This window comes from Drosophila rhopaloa, unplaced genomic scaffold (genome assembly GCF_018152115.1).
Source record: "Drosophila rhopaloa isolate 14029-0021.01 unplaced genomic scaffold, ASM1815211v1 contig_155, whole genome shotgun sequence".
In the NCBI taxonomy this organism is placed as follows: domain Eukaryota; kingdom Metazoa; phylum Arthropoda; class Insecta; order Diptera; family Drosophilidae; genus Drosophila; species Drosophila rhopaloa.
This window is the reverse complement of record NW_025335034.1, coordinates 3,333,434-3,359,099: the sequence shown is the minus strand read 5'-3', so window position 1 is coordinate 3,359,099 and position 25,666 is coordinate 3,333,434. Positions and strand designations below refer to the sequence as shown.

General features: G+C 39.5%; 4 protein-coding genes and 1 pseudogene across 11 annotated transcripts; 1 reads left to right on the top strand and 4 right to left on the bottom strand.

The window, feature by feature from the left end:
• Positions 1 to 2,327: 2,327 nt before the first annotated feature.
• Positions 2,328 to 3,486, bottom strand: LOC108041229 (annotated as a pseudogene).
• A 2,338-nt stretch (positions 3,487 to 5,824) lies between these two features.
• LOC108041246 (regulator of gene activity) lies at positions 5,825 to 12,713 on the bottom strand. Of its 2 annotated transcripts, none has more exons than XM_017119129.1 (8): positions 11,707 to 12,713; positions 9,569 to 9,704; positions 9,293 to 9,507; positions 8,490 to 8,718; positions 6,902 to 7,474; positions 6,527 to 6,731; positions 6,148 to 6,312; positions 5,825 to 6,076 (listed from the first exon to the last, which is right to left on the bottom strand). In XM_017119129.1, the coding sequence occupies exons 2-8, from the start codon at positions 9,699 to 9,701 to the stop codon at positions 5,857 to 5,859; spliced, it is 1,740 nt and encodes a 579-aa protein (XP_016974618.1). In that variant the 5' UTR covers positions 9,702 to 9,704; positions 11,707 to 12,713; the 3' UTR covers positions 5,825 to 5,856. The 2 variants fall into 2 exon arrangements, with proteins under 2 accessions (XP_016974618.1, XP_016974608.1); XM_017119119.1 differs by having other exon boundaries at positions 8,472 to 8,718; positions 11,707 to 12,712.
• A 232-nt stretch (positions 12,714 to 12,945) lies between these two features.
• Positions 12,946 to 16,239, top strand: LOC108041238 (another transcription unit protein). Its single transcript, XM_044457381.1, has 4 exons — positions 12,946 to 13,097; positions 13,155 to 13,224; positions 13,289 to 14,090; positions 14,182 to 16,239. Exons 1-4 carry the CDS (start codon positions 13,067 to 13,069, stop codon positions 15,475 to 15,477), a joined length of 2,199 nt encoding a protein of 732 aa, XP_044313316.1. The 5' UTR covers positions 12,946 to 13,066; the 3' UTR covers positions 15,478 to 16,239.
• A 1,201-nt stretch (positions 16,240 to 17,440) lies between these two features.
• On the bottom strand, positions 17,441 to 25,597 carry LOC108041258 (CDC42 small effector protein homolog). Of its 3 annotated transcripts, none has more exons than XM_044457393.1 (3): positions 25,503 to 25,597; positions 19,043 to 19,411; positions 17,441 to 17,835 (listed from the first exon to the last, which is right to left on the bottom strand). In XM_044457393.1, the coding sequence occupies exons 2-3, from the start codon at positions 19,289 to 19,291 to the stop codon at positions 17,827 to 17,829; spliced, it is 258 nt and encodes an 85-aa protein (XP_044313328.1). In that variant the 5' UTR covers positions 19,292 to 19,411; positions 25,503 to 25,597; the 3' UTR covers positions 17,441 to 17,826. The 3 variants fall into 3 exon arrangements, with proteins under 3 accessions (XP_044313328.1, XP_044313329.1, XP_044313327.1); XM_044457394.1 differs by having other exon boundaries at positions 19,005 to 19,414; positions 25,503 to 25,591; XM_044457392.1 differs by having other exon boundaries at positions 19,043 to 19,414; positions 25,503 to 25,591.
• Positions 23,674 to 25,592, bottom strand: LOC108046258 (DPH4 homolog). Of its 5 annotated transcripts, none has more exons than XM_044457390.1 (3): positions 24,519 to 25,360; positions 24,267 to 24,351; positions 23,674 to 24,207 (listed from the first exon to the last, which is right to left on the bottom strand). In XM_044457390.1, the coding sequence occupies exon 3, from the start codon at positions 24,205 to 24,207 to the stop codon at positions 23,698 to 23,700; it is 510 nt and encodes a 169-aa protein (XP_044313325.1). In that variant the 5' UTR covers positions 24,267 to 24,351; positions 24,519 to 25,360; the 3' UTR covers positions 23,674 to 23,697. The 5 variants fall into 5 exon arrangements, with proteins under 5 accessions (XP_044313325.1, XP_044313324.1, XP_044313326.1 ...); XM_044457389.1 differs by having other exon boundaries at positions 24,267 to 24,391; positions 24,519 to 25,359; XM_044457391.1 differs by lacking the exons at positions 24,267 to 24,351; positions 24,519 to 25,360 and adding an exon at positions 25,503 to 25,592.
• Positions 25,598 to 25,666: the final 69 nt, after the last annotated feature.

The following is a 25,666-nucleotide window of genomic DNA, read 5'->3' as shown; positions in this document are numbered from 1 at the left end:
TTCCAAATCCTCAAGTCGATATCGGGAACGTTTGCTCACACATGCAAACTGTCTGGCAAGACATCTTGTCGACGGCGTCTCCGCAGACGACACCCGGCAGACTTATGGATTCTCGGCCGTGACAGACACGGTCGTCTTCTGTAATAACACATCTTGATTAACTTTTGACCGGCTATGACCACACCTGATTTGCTCAAGAATGGAGCTCCCGTTACCCGCTTTTTTTGGGATCTTTAGAAATAATTCGTCAATACATGAAAACAAGGTCCATCCTTGTGCAGCGTGTTCAACAAACTATATATAAAAACGAGGACGGAAGCTAACTTCGGCAAGCCGAAGTTTTAATACCCTTGCAGACTTTGCCGAAATTGCTAAAAGTGAAAAAATAGCGAAAGGAATAAGGTATACATAAGCAAACTAGATTTGCATCGTTTCAAGTTAATTGCTTTTATAGTGCAAAAACGTCATATACAAATAGAAAAAAAGGGATACTTTCGCAGCCTTAAACAATTTTTCCTATCTCCTTTAAGATATAGACTTCCGAGCGGCAAGCGCTTTTACCCTAATCAAGATATGCGTAAATAAATAAGAATTGGAAAAATTTATGATAGTAGCTTACACAATTCGCGAAATATTCTGATAATCATCAAACTTGGACCGATTTTACCCTTTTGTTCCTATGGGAGCTATAGGATATAGACGTCCGATCGCCACGCGCTTTTACCCTGATCAAGGTACGCATAAAAAAATAAGATTTGGAAAGATTTATGTCAATAGCTTTTACACTGCGCGAAATATCCTAAAAATCATTAAATTTTAACCGATTTTACCCTTTTGTTCCTATGGGAGCTATAGGATATAGACGTCCGATCGTCACGCGCTTTTACCCTGATCAAGGTACGCATAAAAAAATAAGATTTGGAAAGATTTATGTCAATAGCTTTTACACTGCGCGAAATATCTTCCATTCTTGCAAGTTATATCCGATTGTTCCTATGGGAGCTATAGGATATAGACATCCGATCGGGCCGGTTTTCAAACTTGATCTGCGTACACTTGTTTTAGGACGAGTGTGAAAGTTTCAGATCGCTAGCTTTTAAACTGAGCTCGCAAACGGTATTGAAACAGACGGACAGACGGACAGACGGACGGACGGACAGACGGACAGACGGACATGGCTATATCGACTCCCCTATTGATCCTGATCAAGAATATATATACTTTATAGGGTCGGAAACGTCTCCTTCACTGCGTTACAAACTTCTGACCAAAATTATAATACCCTCTGCAAGGGTATAAAAAAAAATAAATGTATCACGGTATTACTGTTTTTAGTAATTTTAAAAAACAGCTGTTCAAATATAGCATTCGGTTGAATTAAAAAAATTACAAAAATACATATTTTTTAAAATATTTTATTGAGTTTTTAACACTGTTGAAAAACATTTGAACGGTGAAAAATTTTTGTCAACCATTGCTATAAATTTTGTCATTAAAACTACTACTTTGATGCGGAAAGTTGAAAACGTTTTTCCTAGGTGCTCCAAATTATGCGTTTATAAAATTTATAAAAATTTTAAAAAAAATTGAAACAGAACTTAGAAAGCTATCGTTTTTGCCTTACAGCGATAGATATAATAACATTTATTGGATTGTATTCCATTCCATTCCAGGCTTTTGATTACATGGGGGGGGAATTTCATTGAGGGCATAGTGGCTCCGTAAAAAAGAAGGCCATGAAAAGGGAAATCGAACCCAGAGTCGCTTTTGCAACGTTTGTAAAACTAGAAAGCTCTTTCTTTCTACACTCATACCAAAATTAACCCTAAAAACAAGAAATTCGCCATATTTTTGTCTTCAAAGGCATCGTACCTTAAATTTTAGGGTAAATTTTTTTAAAATTAAGAGCGTTCCTTTCTAAAATCTAAGGCAAAAGACCCTAAAAACAAGAAAAACTTTTCAAAAAAATAAAAAAATATTTCTTAAAAGTAGGGCATATAACCATAAGTTTGTATACAAACAAATTCCTCAAAAGGATGCGAAACTAGAAAGCTCTTTCTTTCTACAAACAAATTCCTCAAAGGGATGCGATTAATAGGATGCAGTATAGGATGCATAAATAATTTTTCGACAGTTTTTTATTTAAATAAAACATTATTTTTGTTGCAACGTTTGAAATATTTCAAGGAAAACAGCAAAAGCAGTACAATTTCAAAATTTTATTTGGTTTGGGTATTTAGGAGTACAAATTTCAGATTGTTTAGGTTTTTATAGCAAAACAGGTCAATAGATGAATACTTGCGCTTTTAAGATGATACAGTCAACCTTTTTCTGAAACTATTCAGCCGAAACCAAAATCAACTATACATTTATGAAGTGCATAAGCAATTAATTTAAATTAAAAAGCTTAACCAATTCATAAACGTTGTTTTGTTTATATGATTGACATAGTTTAGAGTAAATAATATTAGCGTTAATGCGGCAAGCATTTAGTTCTCGGTAATTTAAGCGATCGAAGATATTGTGCCCGTTGGCCAAAAAAAAATCCAGACTGCCTTTATCGAGTCGTTCAATCAATTTGCGCCACATCTCCATCAAAAGAATGCCTTCGTCGCGTTTCCAGTTAACATTTGACCTTTCCTGGAGGAGCACAGATTTCAGCATGTAGCTGGATAGGTGTGGCAAATCATCGGAGTTTCCATCGCGTAGTCCCTTCATGAGACGCAATACGTTCTTCAGATTGTAATTATCATTCATAACTTCGCGTTCCCAATGCGGCGCGCAAACCATAAAAGTGCGATCGTCGGAGCTCCCCGGTTTCTTTTGCGGGATAGCAAACCAAGGATATTGGACACGCACCTGGTGAGAAACCGGAGGATCAGCTAACGGCCACTCTGACCAATTGAACTCGAATGCCGGGACCAGATCAAAAGATGCGATTTCCGCACACGGCTTCTATGGAGTGGGCGCAACCGTATCCCTCGTTTGTATACTTCACAATATAAGAATTGCCAGTATTGTTACATTTAAGACTTTGAAGTGAACTGAACACCTCCTTAAATATTTTTCGCAACCAACTCTGGAGATCTTGGCGACGAATATAGCCATCAGACGATACGAGAGTGCAATTTCTTCCCCCAGGTGCATAAAGGTTGACAAAGCTGTTTTCATTACGTTCCGGAGTGATTTTGAATGGGAACTTGAGCTTCATGTGTAAATCAAATTCATCGGGAGTAACCAGTTTGACGCGATCCAAGTAACTTCCTGATAAAAAGAATACATTTTAAAATAATTTTTATTGTTTAAAGATATCTTACCACCCAGACTCAGGCCATCATACGCATTGCGAAAAGTAGCGTCATTCTCTTTTAGCTTCTCCATAAAATAATTTTGAATAGCAATCGCATCCTTCGTATAATCGCAACGATCATTGTCAGAAATTTGCAATTTATTCAAAATGTCTTTTATTTTGGTCTGAATGCTCATGATTAAGCGATTAATTCCTCTTTAAACTGCGTATGACAAGCTCCACAATTTGAATGACTTTTTGTGGGACTCCCCTTTTTATACCCTTGCAGAGGGTATTATAATTTTGGTCAAAAGTGTGCAACGCAGTGAAGGAGACATCTCCGACCCTATAAAGTATATATATTCTTGATCAGGATCACCTCCTCAGTTGATATAGCCATGTCCGTCTGTCCGTCTGTCCGTCTGTCCGTCTGTCCGTCTGTCCGTCTGTCTGTTTCTACGCGAACTAGTCTCTCAGTTTTAAAGATATCGAATTCAAACTTTGCACACACCCTTCTTTCCTTTGCACGCAGTATATAAGTCGGAACGGCCGGGATCGGCCGGCTATATCCTATAGCTGCCATATAACTGATTGATCGGAAATGCCATAACTTTGGTGTTTGTCAAGTTAGGAAGTTGGGATTTTCTATGGGTTTTATATTTGGCCAATCAATCCGACATACCAAATTTCATAAGGATCGGCCGACTATATCCTATAGCTGCCATATAACTGATTGATCGGAAATGCCATAACTTTGGTGTTTGTAAAGTTAGGAAGTTGGGATTTTCTATGGGTGTTATATTTGGCCAGCCAATCCGACCTACCAAATTTCATAAGGATCGGCCGACTATATCCTATAGCTGCCATATAACTGAACGATTGGAAATGCCATAACTTTGGTGTTTTTAAAGTTAGGAAGTTGGGATTTTTTATGAGTATTAAGAATGCATCATATGAATAATTTTGGAGAATATAATTTACAGAGTATTCTGCAAGGGTATATCAACTTCGGCTCCGCCCGAAGTTAGCTTTCCTTTCTTGTTAATGATGCCTCGGTTGCTAGTTAACAGCAGTCGCTCTGGTTATAAAAGACTGCCATGTACAAATCTCAGTACAAATATTTTAGCGGGATACAAAAAAAGCTAAATGTAAACCTTCAGCTAAACTTTTTTAAACATTGTTGTGCCTTGTCATTTGTATTTTAAAATTATTTAAAAAAATCATTAGAAAATTTAAGTTAGTTCTTAGATATCTTAAAACTGGGTGTAGTCAATTTGATGCAAAATCGGTTATTTTTCATACCCTTGCAGAGTGTATTATAATTTCAGTCATTTCCGACCATATAAAGTATATATATTCTTGATCAGCATCACTAGGAGAGTCGATCTAGCCATGTCCTTCCGTCTGTCCGTTTCTATGCAAACTAGTCTCTCAGTTGTAAGGCTTCAAACTTTCCCAAAAGTTGTCTTTTTATTGCAGGTAGTATATATGTCGGAACGAGCCGGATCGGGCGACTATATCCTATAGCTGCCATACAACTGAACGATTGGAAAAGCCATAACTTTGGTGTTTTTAAAGTTAGGAAGTTCGGAATTTTCTATGGGTTTTATTTTCGGTCCAATCAATCCGACCTAACAAATTTCATAAGGATCGGCCGACTATATCTTATAACTGAACGATTGGAAATGCCATAACTTTGGTGTTTTTAAAGTTAGGAAGTTGGGATTTTTTATGAGTATTAAGAATGCACCTATTGAATAAATGTCCTAATGCCCTAATGTCCTAATGACCTTAACACAGCCACGGGTGCTGTTAGGCGCAATATTTTTTGCTGTTAAGTATTAATGAGCTACTATTTTGGGATTATGTTTATCTTGAAAAATTCACATTTCCTTATGAAATTTGGTATGTCGGATTGATTGACCAAAAATAGAAACCAATAGAAAATCCCAACTTCCTATCTTTAAAAATACCAAAGTTATGGCATTTCCGATCAATCAGTTATATGGCGGCTATAGGATATAGTCGGCCGATCCCGGCCGTTCCGACTTAAATACTGATACCTATTCGATATCTTTAAAACTAAGAGACTAGTTCGCGTAGAAACAGACGGTCATACGGACATGGCTAAATCGAATATATATACTTTATAGGGTCGGAGATGTCTCCTTCACTGCGTTGCACACTTTGGCCGAAATTATAATACCCTCTGCATGGGTTCATTCGAATATGTTAAAATGCCATAGAAAATCCCAACCCCCAATCTGAAATTAGTAATCCTTCTAAAAAGTCAAACCAAATAAAATTTTGAAATTTTACTGCGTTTGCTGTTTATTTTTAGAAACGTTGCAAACAAAATAATTTTTTACTTAAATAAAAACTGTTGAAAAATTATTCCTTTCGAGGAATATGTTTGGCCTTATTTTTTATAGAGCCACTAAGCCCTTGATAACATTCTCACCTCAAGAACACCACCATAAATATTATTATTAGTGATTTGCTAACGGTGTAAGACAAAAACGACAGCGTATCGTGTTCTTTTTCAATTTTTTTCATTTTTATTAATTTTATACAGACTGTCCATTCATAAACGCACTTATATTGGGACATTTATCTAATTTCTCGGCATCTATTTGGAAAACCTTGGACAAACGTTTCCAACTTTGCGCATCAAAGTAGTAGAAGGTGCCGCGCTCTTTTGTACCATTTTTTTCATATTGATCAATGCCAGGAATTCGAGTTATCCATATTTTCTCCTCCACATGATACCGCCACTCGCGACTATGCCTGCGATACAAAAACAGAGTTGTATAGTATATGAGTATAGATATCGATGGAATAGGGTCAGAAATACTTACAACTCAGCAGCTGCCATTAATTGCATCATATCGCCGATGTTTGTGTAGAAAAGGAAGAAGAGCAGATCTTCTTGCAGCTTTTTCAGTACCGGCGCAGTAAGTTTGTCTCTTATCGCAAAGTTAATCAGATATTCGGGTGGCACGTTGAACTCAACGTCTTGTGCTCTGCATAATGAAAATAATATCCAATGTAAGTGATAAAGTTTATTCAAAATGTTAGCAGCGTTTTTACGTGCAATTGCCACAAGATACAAATAATTAAGTCATAACAATTTAAATTCGTTCTACAAAATGTTCTTAAAAAATTATGAAATTTATTTTGTTTGTGTTTTTTTTTCATTATGACCTGTAAATTAAGTAAACAAAGCAATACACTCACCTGCAGGGCTGTGCGACGAATGGGCCAGCGAATGTTGTATGCAAGCTCTCCTGCGAGTTTAGATTCAGCCCCAAACCCGTGAGATCCGTGCCCAAGGAGAGCGTCACCAGGTTGGGATCCGTTTCTGCAGCCCGAATGAACGTCAGCAGGCCAACCATGCCGAACTGGTTGTTAACCATGGTTGCTGGTATGTTTGTGACCTTACCTAATAGTACAAAAAAGCGAAGTGTTTTGATTTATTTAATAAAACTATTAAAAATGTTGGTAAATATATCGGAAATAACCCATTTTTTTTAGGCAATGAAATCGTCAATATTTTTTTTTTATTTTCTTGTCATTGATGGCAATAGTTGCTCAACTTATCAGCACACTCACCATCTGGCGAAGTTTGCACGCCGCTCTTCACAAGTTTATCGTTGCTGGAATTATCGTTCAGATGCTCGCCGCCCGATCCGCTGCCGGAGGTGCCGCTTCCACTGCCAAGGCCGCCGCCCACGCCCATCATGGCATTGCTGTTGGGTACACTATTAACGCCGCCAATACCGCCGCTGCTGCTGCCCACCAACCCTACATGCGATCCGCCGACAACTCCGCTGGCTGCATTGCCGCCGACTCCACCTCCTCCTGAGCTTCCGGCACCCCCACCGCCGCCTACTACCACGCCCCCTAGTCCACTGCCTACGGCACCGAGACCATTGCCGCCTACAACGCCGACGTTGGTGCCGCTGCTACCGCTTGCTGATCCGCTGACCACAATCGAATTCATCGGCTTTTCCGTGCCGTCCAAGTGATTCTCTGAGGAGGCACCACCGGAGCCTCCTGCTCCGCCGCCACTCCCCACCGCGTTCGTTGTGCCGTCCGAGTTCTGGGTGCCCGGTAACGCAGGGAAGTCCTCATTTGACATCGTGAACTCCGATTGCTCTGACGTCGGTTGCTTCACCATGCCAACTGAAATCGGAAAGAGAAGCGAAAAGGTCGCCATGGGAAATGAGTGAAGCGAAGGAAAATCGTATGAAAGCATAGGAAACTTTTATTCCAAAAATTGTTCAACAAGTTATAGTAAACGCTTGAAAAATGAAACCTTAACAAATTTTAAACAAAGCTACCAGCGTGCACTTTTTCATTCCAAAATGTTAACAAGTTTTAAAATATGTTAGTAACTTCCAGAAGTTAATTTATTTATTAAGTATTTAGACAAGTAGACATTTTCATGTTTATTGATATATTGTATATAAAATATATTATTTTAAAGAAAGTAAGTTGTCTAATCTAAAAAGTCCATTATACAAATAGGCGTATCTTGATTTTTATATGTGTATTTATACAATTTTAAATATATCACGTAAAAAACAAGTCTTTTCAGTAAATGTGTTTTTATGTGGATAGATAGATAAATGTATTTTGAATATACTGTTAAAAATTTAAAATCGATCGGTTAAGATTCTATCAATTGGTGTGTTATATATAAACGAAAAAAATGTTTTCGACTTATTCAACATTTTTTCATCGGTTCCCCACTTTAAAACAAGTATCGTTATGACATTTTAGCCAGGTCGTCCCTATTTTAGTTTGAATCAGTTTTCAGGATTGTTATTTTTTGTCCAAAGTTTGACCTCTGAAGAAAAAAACAAAGTTTGCGTATAAAAAAACTAATATCTTTTAAAATCGGAAGAAATAGGAACATGATTAAATGTCCAGGAAAAATGGTTGAAATCAGAAAATAATAGCCATATTAATGAAACTTTGTTTAAACTTGTTTTGATCTGGTTTGGTTTTCTCTTTAAAGCGTTTGCTATACTACCACCGCTACCCGAGATTAGTAACAAATACTACATAGCATAACTAAGTGGGCCCAACGAATTACAAGACACCGGTCCCAGCAGGTTCTTAATCGTAATTGTAAACAAAAACAAATAAAAATAAGTGGATTTCAATTTGAACTCACAAGAGGTAAAGAAATTACCATAGGGTTTGCTGCCCGGCGGCTGGAGCGGATTCGATTGGGGCAGTGTCTGGTCGTTCTGGCCGCGCGCATTCGTCAGCGAGGGGAACTCCGTGGGATCGAGCAGGGCTGGCGTGGAGGCATCGCTCCCGCCACCGCCGAACACGTGGAAGTTATTCAAAGGACCGCCACCGCCTCCGCCCGTTCCGTAGCCGCCGCGACCCGTCTGCATGAAGTTGCCCATGTTCGACTGTAGAAAGAAAGTAAATTAGCCAGGTCTTAGGGAATGCGGTTACAGTCTTGACTGACTTCTCCAACTTTATCTTTATCAAGTGTTCATATTTCTGAACTTTTTTACAAATTCAAAGTTTCACTTCTAAAAGATATTATCAAGATCTGATTTATGTTTACTGGATTGTCTTGGACACGAAGGTGTGAAATAAAAAGTTTCTTAGCTTCAATCAATTTTTATTGTGATAGAAAAAATAAAAATTGAAAAGTGTTCAGTTTATTTCAAATGCAAATTTTTTTTCGTTTGTCTATAAATTCATGTTCATTTTTGAAGATTAACTAAAACCATGATTATGTGAAATTTTGCTATGATTACTGTTTAAGTACTTTTGAAGATTTTGGTTTCTGATTGGTGACATATTTCTGTTAAACACGATATACTATATTCAATTTATGTACAGCGCGGGTTCTGACACCCATTCATTTAACAATTTATTTTTGATTCTGTAACAGAGTGCTATTATAAGGTTACAAAAACCTGGACTTGGCAAATTTATGGTTGGAGAAGATGCACTTTACTTTGGTATGCTTACCATGGGGCCACTACCCAATCCCTGCATGGCACGCCGCTCCACAAACTGCCGCTGGCCGAAGAGGTTGGCGTTCCGGTTACCGCTGGAGAGGGCGGGTCCGCCGACCGAGAGCTGCGCATTCCGGTTCGGCGACAGTTGCGGCGGCTGCTGCTGTTGTTGCTGCTGCTGTGGCGCCTGTCCGTAGTTCGCCGCTCCTGGATAGGAGTTGGCAAAGTCTGTGACACACAAATGTGAGTGTGATGCTCCGATAAAACTACTGGGCTAACACTTGCTTACCGGTTTGGAACATGCCCGACGTGGGCGTCACATGGCCAGCCAGGGAGCTACCACCGAATCCGCCAGTTGTCCGGCCAGCTAACGCCGCGTTCGCTATACTTCTCGGGGGTTGTTGGAAATTTAAATTCGCCATAATCTGCAAAGGGGTAATAAGCTGTAGTTTTTCATTTGTGGAACTGATTTACAAATAGTCAAATACAAATGATAGGTAACATAAGTAACAATAAAATTATAATTTTATCATGTTTCTTAATTAGTTTGCACTTACTTTTTAATAATAGTTACGACTGTTCGAAAATATTGTAATTAAAAATAATAATAAAACTTAAATATATTTTGGATTGTCGGGGACCTATAAGCGCTAACTCAGAGTTATATGCTGTCAAAAGTCCGAATCGGGAAAATTTTTCACCCATAAACAAGAGTTTTTATTCTGTGACTCAGTGGAGGGGGCTCTTTTAGTGATAACAAATCGGCTCCCCGCAGATAATTGTCGCACATTAAATGCGAACATATGCGTGTTAAACAAATAAATAAACAAGTCTGTGGGCGAGGAGCCTTGGTCGCAGTTAAGTTGCGTATCTGTCATTGGAAGGGGATATGAAAAGGGTTACCAACATACATTGCAAGTAAACAATAATCGCCCTCGCATTCGATTCCGTTAAATTGAAGTCGCATCAGCTGTCGATTGGCAAATTTGGACAGCAAACAAAGCTAAAGGAGAAACTATTGAGAAGGAGAAACATGCAGAAAGGCTGCGGCAATTATTGCCGTTCCTCTTTGGCGTTGGCACACATGCACAGGTCGCATGGATAAGATGAATACGAAGACAATGGCAATGGTGTGGGTGAGAAAACCAGAATGACTGGCGGCAGGATGCGAGAGAAAGGGAGATGGACAGGCCGAGTGCAAAAGGATACGCCTGCACTTGTCGCACGATCAATTATGCAGGTAGTGGTGAAGGAGTGCAGCAAAGTGCAAAAAGGTGTACAGTAAAAACTATCAGTTTCGGATTTTTACTCAGTCTTTCTCATGAGGTTAAATGCCAACTTAGTTATTTTTAAATAAAAAATACCTTTTGAAAAAAATTGACAAAAATGTATATTATAATCTCAGTAAAGATGCCTAACCGCTACAAATATACATATGTACATACAGTCAAACTTTCCATCCATAACTTTAATACCATTCCGAGAGTATTACAATTACAGTCAGAAGTTTCAGTGCAGTGAAGGAGACTTTTCAGACGATACATTTATAGTGAATATGTACATTCTTGATCCCCATGTCCATCTATTTATACCCCAATGGTCTCCCAGTTTGAAGGATATCTCGTTTTTTGTTTGTTAACATATTTACCAAGATATAGTAATTTTTAGATTTTTGAATAACAGAATTCATTGCTTTAAAAGTGAATATGGCAGGCTTATAAAACTTAAAAAAATATAATAGGAAACCGACAAAAGTCGTTGTTTTTTAAAATTTTGGAATTTCTAAGATATGAATTTTGATCTAATCCAAATTATTAATGGAATCTTTACATTAAATTTATTCCGACAAAAACCGTGATTTAAAGTTTAACAAGTTAATAGGTTTTTAAAGAAACTAGATTACATTTCGTTTATAAATTTGGGTTGCTTTAAAGGTTCAACACCTTTATATAAAGTCGTTTTGTATAAAATTTTGGTTTTGAAAGGGGTTAATGAAATTAAATTTAATTACAATAAAATAAAGTGTGAATTATAAGTTCCTTATTGATTGCCTCCCTTGTGCCTAACGTTTCGCGGCTTATCTTATTAAATCTTCACTGCAATCCACATGTTCTGGCACACAGACCAGCGCAGGGCTTGATGTTGGTCAGACCGATGACCCTTTCTTTTCTTCTCTGCTAATCTCTCATTACTTGGTATTGACAGCCATTAAGCCACCTGAGCCAGAGGTTTATCTGGTTAGCTGAACTGATTGCCGAATTACCTGCCCTGCGCATGTAACTTTATCAGCTGACAAGACGGGCGCTTTGGAACACTGGCGCCCGCGCTTACAACAAAAACACTTACGATCGGAAACTTTCGGGCTAAGTAAACCATATAACCTTGGTTGGCACAGCGAACAAAATGAGGCAAGCAGGGGCAACTTACCTAAATTAATGTTAGACGATACTGCCGCTTCTTGCACTTCCACTGTTAACGCTCGCTTTCCACTCTGTCCAGCAACAACAACATACACTGATCGGATCGTTCTCACCGCATTTAACATTCCAAAGCGGCCGGCGGGACGAGGACGTGGGAGTCGTTGTCCTAGCGCCGTAGCTGTGGCGGATCAGCAAGGATATCTGATTTCCACTGGGCAGCCTTTGGTTAGCTATAGTTTGTTCGCTCTCTCGCACTTACTCGCTGGAAGGCTGACTGGCTGGCTGGAAGGATGCAACGGGAAACGGGAGCGGGAACTGGAACCGTAGCGGGAGCGAGGTTAGTTAGTACTTTTCCGCGCCGTGTCGTCCCTAAATAAATGGCATATATATCGCTGTTTGTGTGTATATGCCTCGTCTGTATGCAGCGTGGTCTTCGTGCCAGAGAGAGAAAGAGAGCCAGCGGAGAGAGGGAGTACGAGTACCGAAGGATGTTGATGCCTGGCGGAGTCGAAAAGTTTTCCGTTTTTTTCTGCGCCGCTCTTGCGACCACTTTATTTTCACGCTTTTGCAAATTTCGCGCACGTTACACTTACACTCCGATTGGCCAATGGTTTTTAGTAGTGTTTTCCTTTTTGTATTTTATTTGTAAGTAAATAATTGCTCGCTATTGCGCTGTTGTCTCTGCTTCTTTCTTCACTGCTGCACAAGCACTGTGTCTGTGACCCTGTGTGTGTGTTTGTGTATGTGTCTGTCTTTGTTTTCTCAGTTCACTGAAATTTCACCCGAAGCAACGAATTGGGTAAATTCTCCGCTTGATTTGCGTGTCTTTTACGCCACCGACCCTCAAATGCACTCGAGCTTGGTGGAGCCGGGTCTTGACGATCCACTATCGAGGGGCAGTAAGCAATTTTTTAGCGCCCGAAATGGCTCTAAATTGTACACAAAAAATGTTCCGCAAAAAAACTTTGTGGCTGTCACGAATACAAACACACAGGAATTAGGGATGTAAAAATTTGCTATCGATGCAGCGCTGCTATCGATATTTGACCGCGTACAAGAAGGGGGTTTCGAGCGTTTTTAGGGCTATGTGGGCACGGATTTGAATTGGTTTAGAATAAGTTTCGACCTTTTTCTTTTAATATAAGAGTTTAATTTGTATTTGTTGTCTATAAAATAGTTGTTTACATTTAATCGATAGTCGCGAACGGGTATTGAGTTGCCATTTGGTCTGTTCATGCAGAGGACTCGAGCTGTTTTTAGTAATCGATTAGTCTGACAGTGCAGAGGCATCCCAAACTAAATTTTATTGCCCGGCCGCGAAATCTTTTTCCGATTTTCTAATTTTTCAATCGAGTTTACTTGGCAATATGGGTGATCAAAACTCGGACGATGAAAGCGGTAAGTTGTATGAAGCTTTCGTGACCTGAGGAACTAGTATTTACAGTGTTTACTCAGGTTCATCCGGTTCCAGTCGTAGTGGTACCCGCAGCCGCAGCGCCACGCCACAAGGAGGCAGTGCACCCGGGTAAGTTATTGCATCTTTTAAGGAGCGTGGGGAGTGTGCTGATTGGTTAATATGTTCTTTTCAGTTCCCCCCGAAGTCGTAAATCGGCCAGTGGCAGCGATCGATCTCGCTCGGGCTCCAGATCTTCCAGATCTCGTTCCGGCTCCGGTTCTCCACGAAGTGCCAGGTCCGGATCGGCCCAAAGCCAGAGGTCTGGCTCCGCTCATAGCAAGAAATCTGGATCTGCTCACAGCCACAGGTCGGGGTCCCCAGGATCCCCCCAAAGTCACAGATCAGGATCCCCTCAAAGCCACAAGTCAGGATCCCCTCAAAGTCGTAGATCAGGATCCCCACAAAGCCCCAGATCCGGGTCCCCGCAAAGCCGCAAATCCGGATCCCCGCAGAGCCGCAGATCTGGCTCGCCCCAAAGTCGTAGATCAGGTTCTGGGCACAGTCAGAGATCCGGGTCCGCCCGAAGTCGCAAATCTGGCTCTGCTCAGAGTGCTAGATCCCGATCCCGCTCTCGTAGTGGCACACGCAAGGGCAGCGGCAACGAGGAATCCCGCTCAAATTCGCCTAATCTGCAGATTGACGATGAGCGGGCTAACTCCAAGAGCGGCAGTCGCAGTGGGAGTAGGAGCAGAAGTGGTAGCCGAACCTCCAGGTCGCGCTCAAAGACGGGCACACCTTCGCCCAACAGAAGTCGCAGCCGCAGTGGATCCGGTTCCGGCAGCGACATTGGCGTGCCGAAAAAAAAGGCACGTAAGGCTAGTGGCTCCGATCAGGAGAAGAATAAGAGTGGCAGCGATAGCGACATGGAGGAATCGCCCACTAAACCGAAGAATTCACGGCTAATCGACTCTGACAGCGAGTCCGACCAGGAAGTGGTGAGTTTGTCTATTAAATAATAAATTTAAAAAAAATTTTCATAACTCATATGATTCTGTTAACCTAATCTTATACATTCGGCATTTTCAGGCAAAGAAAGCTCCTGCCGCAGCTGACATCTTTGGCGACGCTGATGATATCAGTGATGATGAGGAGGATGCTGGGCCAGCTACCAGTAAATCTCCAGCACGCTCGAAGAGTCGCAGCAGGAGTAGGTCTAGATCCCGCAGTCGTTCGATGAGCCGCTCGCGTTCTCGCTCCAGATCTCGGTCCAGGGATCAAGCCGAGTCCCAAGTTGAGCAGGTACCCAAGGAGGATGAGCCCGAGCCTCTCCCCGAAACCCGAATTGATGTGGAGATTCCACGCATTTCTGCGGATCTTGGAAAAGAGCAACACTTTATCAAGCTTCCTAACTTTTTGTCAGTGGTCACTCATCCTTTTGATCCAGAAACCTACGAAGATGAAATCGATGAAGAGGAGACCATGGACGAGGAGGGAAGGCAGCGCATCAAGCTCAAAGTGAGCAACACGATCCGCTGGCGTGAATTTATGGACAACAAGGGCGACATGGTACGCGAATCAAATGCCCGATTTGTACGCTGGTCCGACGGAAGCATGTCGCTCCATTTGGGCAACGAGATATTCGATGCGTACAGGCAGCCGCTATTGGGAGACCACAACCATCTGTTCATCCGACAGGGCACGGGTCTGCAAGGTCAGTCCGTGTTCAGGACTAAGCTCACCTTCCGCCCCCATTCAACGGAGTCCTTCACGCACAAAAAGATGACCATGTCGCTGGCCGATCGATCCAGCAAGACCAGCGGAATCAAGATCCTAACTCAGGTAGGTAAGGATCCCACAACAGATAGGCCCACCCAGCTCAAGGAGGAGGAGGCAAAGCTACGCCAGGCAATGCGCAATCAGCACAAGTCGCAGCCCAAGAAGAAGAAATCGGGTGCCGGCGAACCGCTTCTGGGTGGTGGGACATCATCTTATCAGCACGACGATGGCAGCGATGATGAGAACGCCATTAGCTTGAGTGCCATAAAGAATCGGTACAAGAAGGGATCAGGCGGTGCTCAGGCGGAGGTGAAGGCATCCACGATCTACTCTTCGGATGAGGACGAGGGCTCTGATTTTGAGGCACGTCGTAGCAAGAAGGTAGACAAAGCCAAGGCCAGCAAGGCGCTGCGGGACTCCGACAGCGAATCGGATGCAGGCAGCGTCAAAAGCGGCAAGAGCGACAAGAGCGGCGGAGGAGGCAGCGCCAGTGGCAGCGATAACGAAGGCAGTCAAAAGAGCGGCGGCGGCAGCAGCAAGTCGGGCAGTGGAAGCGGTAGCGGCAGCGGCTCCGGCAGCGGTTCGGGTAGCGAAAACGATGATTAGGTTGGTCTAATTTGTTTGTGTTCCAATAAAATAAATTTACAATGTTTAGTTGCCAAATCTTAAAATTTTTGCTGATTTACAAATACTGCAGATGTGGATCTCGGTTCCTTACAGATAAACGAGTTCGAATTCTTTTGAGTGTTTTACTCTAATTTGATAAGCTCCAATTTTAATATTAGGTGTCTTAAATTCTTAAAGATTGTACCAATTATTTGATTGCAAATACAAACCCGTAAAACGATTTAAGCTAAGACAATTAAAAGTTTTGTACAATTTTTCAGTTTACAAGCTTATGTTACCTTTCTACAAAAATTTTAATTTAAACATAAATTTAGTGATATTTAGCCCGTTTGCTTTATAAATGTTAAAGCTAAAATATTTAAATTATTTATGGGCTCAAAAGATGGCTCCCAAAATTCAAGTATGCACTACTTATTAGGCCAAAATCAACACCACCGAATAGAAAAATAATATTTGGTCGATTAGAGCTAGTAGCAAAAAGCACTTAGGGTGTGCAATTAGCTGTCCGTTGAACCGTGATGCCGGGAGATAATATCCAAAGTACCCGCTGTAGCTTGCCATAAAAATACACGATTTATTTACGGTTTGTTGCTTTTAAAATATATAGGTATATATTTTCATAAATTATTGCTTAAATATTTGTTTATACAATTAGTCTATATGCTTAAAACCCAACGCATGTTTAAACTCTGTTATCTACAACGGCATTTGATTTTACAAATATATATTTCTGATTCTTGATGTGGGGTTCTACATAGGTACTCAATCTACGCTTGAATTGTCACTTGCGTAAAATCCATCCAAGAGGTTTACAAATATTCGAATGAAGAAAATATCATGAATGTTCTTAAGCTGATTACTTTGTGTGTTGAATGTGATTGTGCGACAGTTTTCCGTATACAGTTAACAACTTGGTGTAAATGCTAAGTCAGCTTTTGTAAAATAAGATTCGCTAGTTGCACCATTTCAGCCAAATATCGTAGGTCAGACTATTTTTTATTGGTTGTGCAACTGATTATAAGGCAGTTTTCGTAAGAGCATACAAATATTATAAGTGCTCTAAAATGGACTTTGAAAATGTAAATTATTATGGATAGTTCCTTCTTGATTTTTATACCCTTGCAGAGGGTATTATAATTTCAGTCAAAAGTTTGCAACGCAGTGAAGGAGACATTTCCGACCCTATAAAGTATATATATTCTTGATCAGCATCACCAGGAGAGTCGATCTAGCCATGTCCGTCTGTCCGTCTGTCCGTCCGTCTGTCCGTCCGTCTGTCCGTCTGTCCGTCCGTTTCTACGCAAACTAGTCCCTCAGTTTTAAAGCTATCTGCTTGAAACTTTCCCAAAAGTTGTATTTCTATTGCAGGTAGTATATAAGTCGGAACGAGCCGGATCGGGCCACTATATCATATAGCTGCCATATAACTGAACGATCGGAAAAGCCATAACTTTGGTGTTTTTAAAGTTAGGAAGTTGGGATTTTCTATGGGTTTTATTTTTGGCTAATCAATCCGACCTACCAAATTTCATAAGGATCGGACGACTATATCCTATAGCCGCCATATAACTGATTGATCGGAAAAGCCATAACTTTGGTGTTTTTAAAGTTAGGAAGTTGGGATTTTCTATGGGCTTTATTTTTGGCCAATCAATCCGACCTATCAAATTTCATAAGGATCGGCCGACTATATCCTATAGCTGCCATATAACTGAACGATTGGAAATGCCATAACTTTGGTGTTTTTAAAGTTAGGAAGTTGGGACATTTTATGAGTATTAAGAATACATCATATGAATAATTTTGGACAATATAATTTATAAAATATTCTGCAAGGGTATATCAACTTCGGCTCCGCCCGAAGTTAGCTTTCCTTTCTTGTTTTGACATTAAGTACATTCAAAAAATGGTTCGTAATGTTCCAACTGACTCTGTATATATATCGTTTTAGGCTTAACTCTTTATTGTTTTTAGTCGGTTGGCACTCTTTTTGCGATTTTTCATTTAGCTAATACTCACAAAAAGCAAATCAGCGCAAACTCTGTAATTGGAACGCAAGGGGCCCGCGATTTAAGCCGGAATGAAATCCGTTGTCGGGTAGACGTCTGATTTTTATCTGGATCCTAATTCAAATTCGCCTTTTTCACATCTCTTATGATTTCCAGCATTGCTCACCTTCCTCCCTTTAATTTTTGCCATCTTCGCCTGATAACACGCCACAACAAAGAATTGTAAAAAGTTTGTATGCTGCTTCTCTCCCTTCAGTAAAAAAAATTGCACGAAATGCATTTTATAGCGGGGATATAGCGAGGTGATTGGGGGCTTCCATCAGCAGGCCTGCGAATAAAGAGCAAAAAACCAAAAGAAACATGAGTCGAGGATTGCTTGTCAACCATTTAAGCGATGTACTAGACCGTGGCCAGTGCACTGCTCAACAGCTCCGTTGTCTCAATTAACTATAGTTATATACATATGTGGCTATCGACGACAGGGGTGGGACAGGAGGGATTTGGGAGGGGCGGCGTTATCAGCATCGGGGTCCCAGACAACGAGTGTTCGGCATGCACATGTGTGTTGTTGTGGGGGCGGCAAACTGGGGATGTATTAATTGAATTTAGCTAAAGTGGGGTATGTTCGATAGATAGTACAAGCTCTGGGATTTTGGTTAAGCCTTTACGGTTTATAGTCTGTTTTATAATTTTGTAATTAAGTTGCTATTCAATTAATACAAAATTATAAAATAAACATATGTGTTTGTCGTTTACCTTTTTGAACAAAGTTTATAAGACATTACAAAAAATAAGTATTATAAGGTCCTTGATAAAACAAAAGAATTTGATTCTTAAAAAATGCATTATTTATATTACTAATTGGCAAATAACATTTTTTTAACATTTTTGTATTTATCTATGTACATAAATAATTTGCAATCTGTGTTTCTTGGTTTATTTTACTTCAAGCTATGAAATAAATAAAAATTCATCGATTCTTGTGGTTTTTATAAATGAGCCTGTTCACTTAAGCTTATCCTTTAAACTTGTAATCTGTTTCTAGGAAAGTATATTCAATGGAACTGAATATACGAATGCACATTTTTTAGCCTCCACCCTGAACATTGCGTCTCAAGATATATTATCTATGTATGTATGTATATAAGTGCTAAGTGTCGAAAAGGTTCTTGGGTTGCGACAATCGAATCAAGACGTGATTCGCACATTAAAAAAGCCGCAAAGCGGGGAGCCAAAAAAACAGATGATTCAACAGATCAAGAGCCAGAAGAGCGCTTACAGCAAAACCTATTTAAAACGAACTAACAAACGTTTGTATTAAAGAAATTTAGTTACTTTATCGGAAAATTATTAAATTTATTCTAAAACAAAGTATGATAGTATTTGCCTATGCTTCAGCTGGATAAATGATCTCATTATAAATCAAAGGGAACTACAAAACTTTGGCATGCGTAACAGCGGAACGGCATTAGCATAGTTCGTCTTAAAGAAGTTAACCTGTATAGGTGACCAATCGGCTGGTAAAGTCAACTCACATGCAGCGAGTGTATCGAGTTGGTCTCGTAGCCGCCCTTGCTCTGCATCTGGGTTGAGATCGCGTTGAGGCGGTTGGCCGACAGTTCCACGTCCGCCGATCCTATGTGGCCCGTGTGGACGAAGTTGGTGGGATTGCCGATCATGGACCGGTCGATGCGCAGGCGTTGGTGTGGGCGGCGGGAGGGGGAGCGCTGCTGCTGGAAGCAGCAGGAGAACCACTGCAACCAGATCTCGCCGGTACTGGCCATCTTCCCCTTTGCTCGCTGGCTGGACGGCGTTTCAGTCTTTTGGTAGTGCTGGCGGTCAATCGTGAGGCTGTTGCTCCCAGCCAGGTTGACGACTCTGTGGGCGTGAGTTACACACCAAAGCTACTGGAACGATTTAATAATGGTCTTCGATTAGAATTTTCAAACAGCAAATATCAAATTTTTTTGGGTCTATTAAATTAAGTGTAACATTTAGAAGGCATTTAGTTGGATGTAAATGACATCAGAAATAAATATTTGAAATTCCAATTTTTATTCGGATATTTTTCCTTTGTTCATATGCTTTGTCGCTATAAAAATGAAGGTAAATCAATTTCAAGGATTCTTTTCATTTACATTTGTTTACTCAGCTACTACAAATAGCAGTTTTCCTTTGTCGATGCAATAATAGGGATAAATCTATTGCAGGGCTACTTTTAAATTAGGAGTATAAGCTACTACGAATAACAGTTGCTCCAGAAAGTCAGTGACGTTTAGAGATGTACGATTTATTTTACTGGAATATATCTCCGCCTTGTGTGGGAGGAGGTATCTGTATCTGCATGATGTTTGTCTGCTCTAGTTGCTGCCCCACTTGTTACCTTGCTTTTCACTCGGCTACACATTCGCAAATACATTTACAGATGCGGACACCTTGGGCAAGCATCCACAGATTCGAAAAACAGAAACAGAACAACAGCATTATATGGCCCGAGGAGTTGCCTGGGAAGCCGCAAAGTTGCTTAAGAAATATAGCAAGAAAGCAACAAAAAATCAACAATTAATTGGCACTTTTGAGTAATTAAGATTGAGAGAAAGACACAAAAGACACAGACGAAAGCACCAGAAAAAAGACGGGTTGTTGAAGCTATCACTCACGATCTTCGTGGTTTGCAGGCACAACTAGTTCTGGGGAATATCTTGTATGTTTCTTTTGTCTGGATACTTTTCCATTTAAGAGATATCCCCAACTCATCTGAATAAATACCGTAAGGCAACGAATCTTATATTTTATGTATCGATCAGCTGTTTTGGAGGACCTAAAGCGAAATCTGACTCATTATAAAAACACAACTGTTATTACACGTTGCCTGGCCTAAAAGAAAGTAATCTTGTTCAACTTATAGAACAAATAAATAACAAAAATTATTCCTGTAAACAGCTATTCTGGACTCTTTTAAAACCTATGTATAAAAGGCCAAATGAGAAATAAATAAGTTTAAATTGGAATATTTTTTTTGAATAAAGCTGATTTGCCCTTTATAATTTAAATTTCTAAAATTCCCTAAAAAACCTAAAAACTACACCATTATAAAATATACTTCTTTCATAACTTATCTTAGAAATAAAAACCTTTTGTGTCCAGTTTATAATGATTGACCTAGTATCTGGAGTTATTTTATCCCTTTTCTTAACGAACTGAATTTCAATTAAAACTCCCTATGTTTCCATTAGATTACAGTAAATGTTATGTGGGTATGACAAACATTTTCCGCACAGTTTCCGCCGTTGCCCCGGCTTCTTTTTCAACCTTCTTGGGCTTTCTACGCGAGTTGCGTGGTTTTTCGTCTTCTTCTGGCCATTGGGCAATTAAAGCTGTTCAAGCGTCTATAATGCGCAGTGAAAACAAAATGAAAGTGCCAGGCGGAGGGCAGAGATGTGGAGTTGGAACATGGAGACGGTTGACGACTTGGGGCTGGAGCTCCAACCCGGCTTATTGTAGCCGACATATCTGCACTTTCCGAGAGCGAACGCTAACGTTATTATCTCAAATCGCGCTGCGACGCGTGTCACACAGCAACAAAAACGGGTACACAGAAGAAAAAACAGCTCATTGTGAAATTTGTTAACTCAGATTAAATTGTTCCCTGGATATATAACCTTAACCCAAACTTATCATGTATACAAAAGTATGTTAATTTTACAGGAGAGACATTATTATTACAATTATTTACATTCTTTGAGATTTAAGTCCGTGTTCAAGAGCTGTGTAGATGTAATTTTAGTTCAAAATGCTACAGATTGAGTTCCTTCGCTAACCATAGTGTCGCATATGTTAGTTTTGCACTTACAATTTAATTTTAATATTATGAACAAAATTAAATTGTTAAAACTTGGCGTGCAAGCATTTTTTGTTTTATATAATTTTGATGATTTTTGTACTCTTGCTTGTGGAATGTTTTGTAAAATTCTTCAAAAGTTGGCAACGCAGTGAAAGAGTCGTTTCTGATCCTAAAAGTATATATGTACATTCTTGATTAGGATCACTAGTCTTTCAGTTTAAAAGCTATTTGGATAAATATTTTAAATAATTTAATATTTACTTTACTACAGGTAGTACATAAGTCTGAACGGACCTATTCGTACGACTATATCAAATAGCTCCCATAGAAACAATTGGAAAATTAAATGAAACAAATTATAAATTTGTTGTTTTTAATCATATACAGATACGAATATAGATAGATTTATATCTATATAGCTGCTATAGGAACGATCAAAATTTATCTGAACCATTGTTGTTAAATTTTAAATTAAATGTTTGAACCGTAAAATCATAACCAAAAAAAAATCGTATCCAACAATTTTTTTTCTGTGCAGCTTTTGCAAAAACAACAGCTCGTAACAGAAGACACTCAGCCAAGCCGGAGTAATTGATGGAATGAGGGAATGCGAGAATGAATGACGAGCGGCAAATGCGTTAAAGCGTTTCAATTTTCTGTGTCAAAAGGTTATTAAAGTGAGAGATGCCCAAAAGATATAAAAAGACCTAGGAATATGCCAGTGAAATGCTTCCACTGAGAAAAATACCAATAACTTTAAACAGAAGTTGTTTTACATTTCCAAGACCAGATTAAGGAACGGGGATTTTTATTGTAGCCTCTTAACTAAGAATTAATTAATGTTTTTTTAACTTATCTTAAATTTTAAAAAATCTATCCATAATTAAACCTAAACCAAATTATTTTTTTTAAATAAAATATTTTTCCCAGTGCCTAATTCACATAAATGTAGCATTCAAAAGGTACGCACATTTCCCGCTGACTTTTGTTTTCTCATTTTACTCGAACTGGGTCTGGAAATCAAGTGTTTATCAAGCTTGTCTGCCGTTTTATGTAAATAACATTTATGCACAAACGAGCATATATGTAGGCATACATATATGTATGTACATATACCAAGTGTATGTTTAGAAATCGAAAGCTAGACAACCGTTAATTATCAATCGAGTGACGTACTTATCCGGCGGCGAAAGAGTTTGCGAGGGGGATTGATAAAAATAAAATACAAGAAACTGCTCGACAGACTGGGTGTGCGTAATTTGCCGTGTCGACTGCAAATTACTTTGCAATAATCATAAACAAATGGATTCCCATTGTGTACTCGATTTTTTCGTCTGCTCTCGAAGTCGTTTATAAACATTTTGCGCTTTCTGTGCTTTTGCAGTTGCTGACATCATCGCCGGCGTTGCTGCGATCGGGCGGGGTTATTGAATTTTAACAAAAAGCAAAAAATGGGCGAATTCGAGTAATTATAATTACATTTAAGGAGCTTAAAAACCGTTGTTTTTTGTGTATGGCGAATGAAACTTAACGACCATAGGAAATCAAATAAGAGATTTTAATTTCAATAGTTAAAAGTTAAGCTTTTTCAAATTTAATTGAATTAAATAAATATTATAAACCTTAAAACTGTAGTAAATATATTCTATCGTTTTAGATTGATTATATATGTATCATTCAAATATTTTATCATTCAAATAAAATTACTATTTATTTGTTATGAGAAATAAATGCAAATATTTGGTGTTTGACGATTCATACTAACCACATATTTGTACTTTATATTTTATTTGGCTACAAAATAAATTAATCGCCATAAATATTAATGAGAAAACTTAAGACGAATTTATTACAAATCCGAAATTGATCAATTTCATTTGTCGTAACCGCGATTTAGCGAGCCCATTAATGATGTCTAAGTCCATCCAAAACTTGACCCAAAAACACCCCAAATAAATAAACACCAAACAGTTCATAATTTAGCAAACCTCCGACAATTCACACGCGCCAAAGACATCAAGTCTTTGGTAATTTCTCCCCGCGCAGCGGAAATGAAACGTATGCAAAGTGAATATACAGCGGGAGTGGGGGAACCCAAATTGGAATGATGTACCATCATGTTACATCACTTTTGGGCACAGCAAGCGACAAAGAAGGGGCTGGGCACGGCTAAATGTCGAATGCACGATGCCGATGACAACATGCTTTGCATATGAAGAGAGTCCGCCGAGCCGGGGTTCAAGAAAACAATAAACGGAGTGTAAAAGTTAATTTTAAAAGAGCCCCTAATCGAATAGAGTAAAGCGTTGTGCTGGGCAGCAGTTCCATTATTTCTCCTTGGATTCTTTATTTACATGTTGTGGGTTGATTCACAATAATCACTAAAGAACACTCGTTGCACTCCACAATCACTTCGGATGATTCATTGTCTCCGGGTCCATCGAACAGATACTGACCGCCGCATCGGCAGTCGTACGCATAGCTCCACATTGTCGCCGGCCCTTTGTCTGCATCAGGTTCTTGGGAGGGAGATGCCTCGTCGTCTTCTTCGATTTCCACTGGGATCCGCTGCATTTCATCCAGCTCTACGCTAGCGTATATATTGCTGTGTGCCTGGAATTTCGACTGCAGCAATTCGGCATCGTAGTACTTGCGCCTAATGGGATCTTTGAGCGTGTTCCACGCCGCGTTTATCGCATTGAAGTCGCTGTTCTGGGCCTCCGATCCCGGATTTGGGTCATCGAGCTGTCGTAATTTGTCGGGATGACATTGTAGTATCAATTGTTTGTAGCTGCATTTGATCTCCTCGAAACTGGCCGTGGATGGCACATTCAAAAGTTCATAAAAGTCGGACATCTGGAAAAGAAAAAGCCGTAAAACTGAAGTAGGGAAAATATAACTTTATTTGTACTTACTTTTAGTATACGGAGCTTAACTTTAACACTTTATCTTTCACTATTATCGTGTTGCTCCTTATCACACTTTATTGTAATTAATTCACTATTAAATATTAATACTTTATAGTATTTATTTAAAAATTCTGCATAAATTGAATCATTTTATCATTTTTTTAAACCTTTTTATTAAATAAATAATTATTTACTCAGTTAATTGTGCAACATTTTACTAATAATTGTTTAATTAAACTTGGTTAAAATTGTTAATACCTTGTTTATAATCGCTGCTTATTGAATAAAAACAGATTTAACCTTATTAAACATCTGCTTTGCTGTTGCCATTAACTTATTGTTATTAACTTAATTACAAGTTAGTTAGCGACCTAGCTGTGCCGCAGACGAATTTGTAATCCACAAAATATTAATTCACAAATAAAATATATTTTTAAACGCAACAAAAAATTAAATTTTGTATTCCTTTTCACAGCTACAATGTGCGTTTGATCGTCTATCTGAGGGCGCGACGTTTTCCAACACTAAGGGTTCTAATGTCCAAAACATCTGTTTGTTGTTTACATGGGACGCGACACTCGGCAGAAATAAAAACAGTTAATTTAATCAATTTAAAACGCCACCCCCATATTACCCACACGAACACACCCACACACAGACAGTCGTTACTGGCCTTTGTTGTTGAAAAAAACGGAAATGTCCCCAAGAAGGAGTGTGTGATTCGGATTCGTGTTGCTAGGTGGTGATAAACATTTATTTCCACTCAAATCAGCGCTGCAAATGCGTTGCATGTCCGCCGATTATAATTCCTAGTCAGTAGATCCCCATAAAAGAGAAAAGTCGGACATATTGTCAAAAGTCAAGCCCCAATTGCACTTGGAGAGCCGAAAAACAAGGTCAATAAACTGGTTCGGCGGCAGCAGCCAAACAAAAAAACATATAAACTCGAACAGCCAATGTAGCATCGCACACGTTGACCCAATTTCGAAATTAGCAAAAAAGGAAAGGGGCGAAAACTTGCCCCAAGACAGGAACTTATAGCTAATTAATAGCAGAACATCGGGCATCTAATTTAGAACGCACGCACATACGGTTTTTATGGGTGCCGCATGCAACTCGAAACTTGCCTTATAAGGTGAAGACTTTTCCTTCGCTCAAATCACGTGTGGAAAACTTTACTGCTCCGCCGCTTTGTTTATTAATTGGGTTCGTTAAGGGGAGAAGAAAACACCACCCACTCACTTTTTAGAACTTTTTTCAGTCTTTGGGCTCAGCACTTTTTCTTCGAGATATGCACGCGCCTTGCACTCGCCCGCAACTAGCAGCAGTCGTCATGTGAAGCTAAATTTAATTTGCATTGAATTCGCGTTTAATTACGGCGTTTTGTTTCGAGCGTTTAAATGTTT

Coding starts and splice junctions, on each gene's coding strand:
- LOC108041246 (XM_017119119.1), bottom strand. CDS start 9,701: ATGGCGAATTTAAATTTCCAACAACCCCCGAGAAGTATAGCGAACGCG. Junction 9,508..9,568: donor GTCGGGCATGTTCCAAACCG/GTAAGCAAGTGT, acceptor TGTGTGTCACAG/ACTTTGCCAACTCCTATCCA. Junction 7,475..8,471: donor TGGTAATTTCTTTACCTCTT/GTGAGTTCAAAT, acceptor TTCCGATTTCAG/TTGGCATGGTGAAGCAACCG.
- LOC108041238 (XM_044457381.1), top strand. CDS start 13,067: ATGGGTGATCAAAACTCGGACGATGAAAGCG. Junction 13,098..13,154: donor AAACTCGGACGATGAAAGCG/GTAAGTTGTATG, acceptor GTGTTTACTCAG/GTTCATCCGGTTCCAGTCGT. Junction 13,225..13,288: donor CAAGGAGGCAGTGCACCCGG/GTAAGTTATTGC, acceptor TGTTCTTTTCAG/TTCCCCCCGAAGTCGTAAAT.
- LOC108041258 (XM_044457393.1), bottom strand. CDS start 19,291: ATGGCCAGTACCGGCGAGATCTGGTTGCAGTGGTTCTCCTGCTGCTTC.
- LOC108046258 (XM_044457391.1), bottom strand. CDS start 24,207: ATGTCCGACTTTTATGAACTTTTGAATGTGCCATCCACGGCCAGTTTC.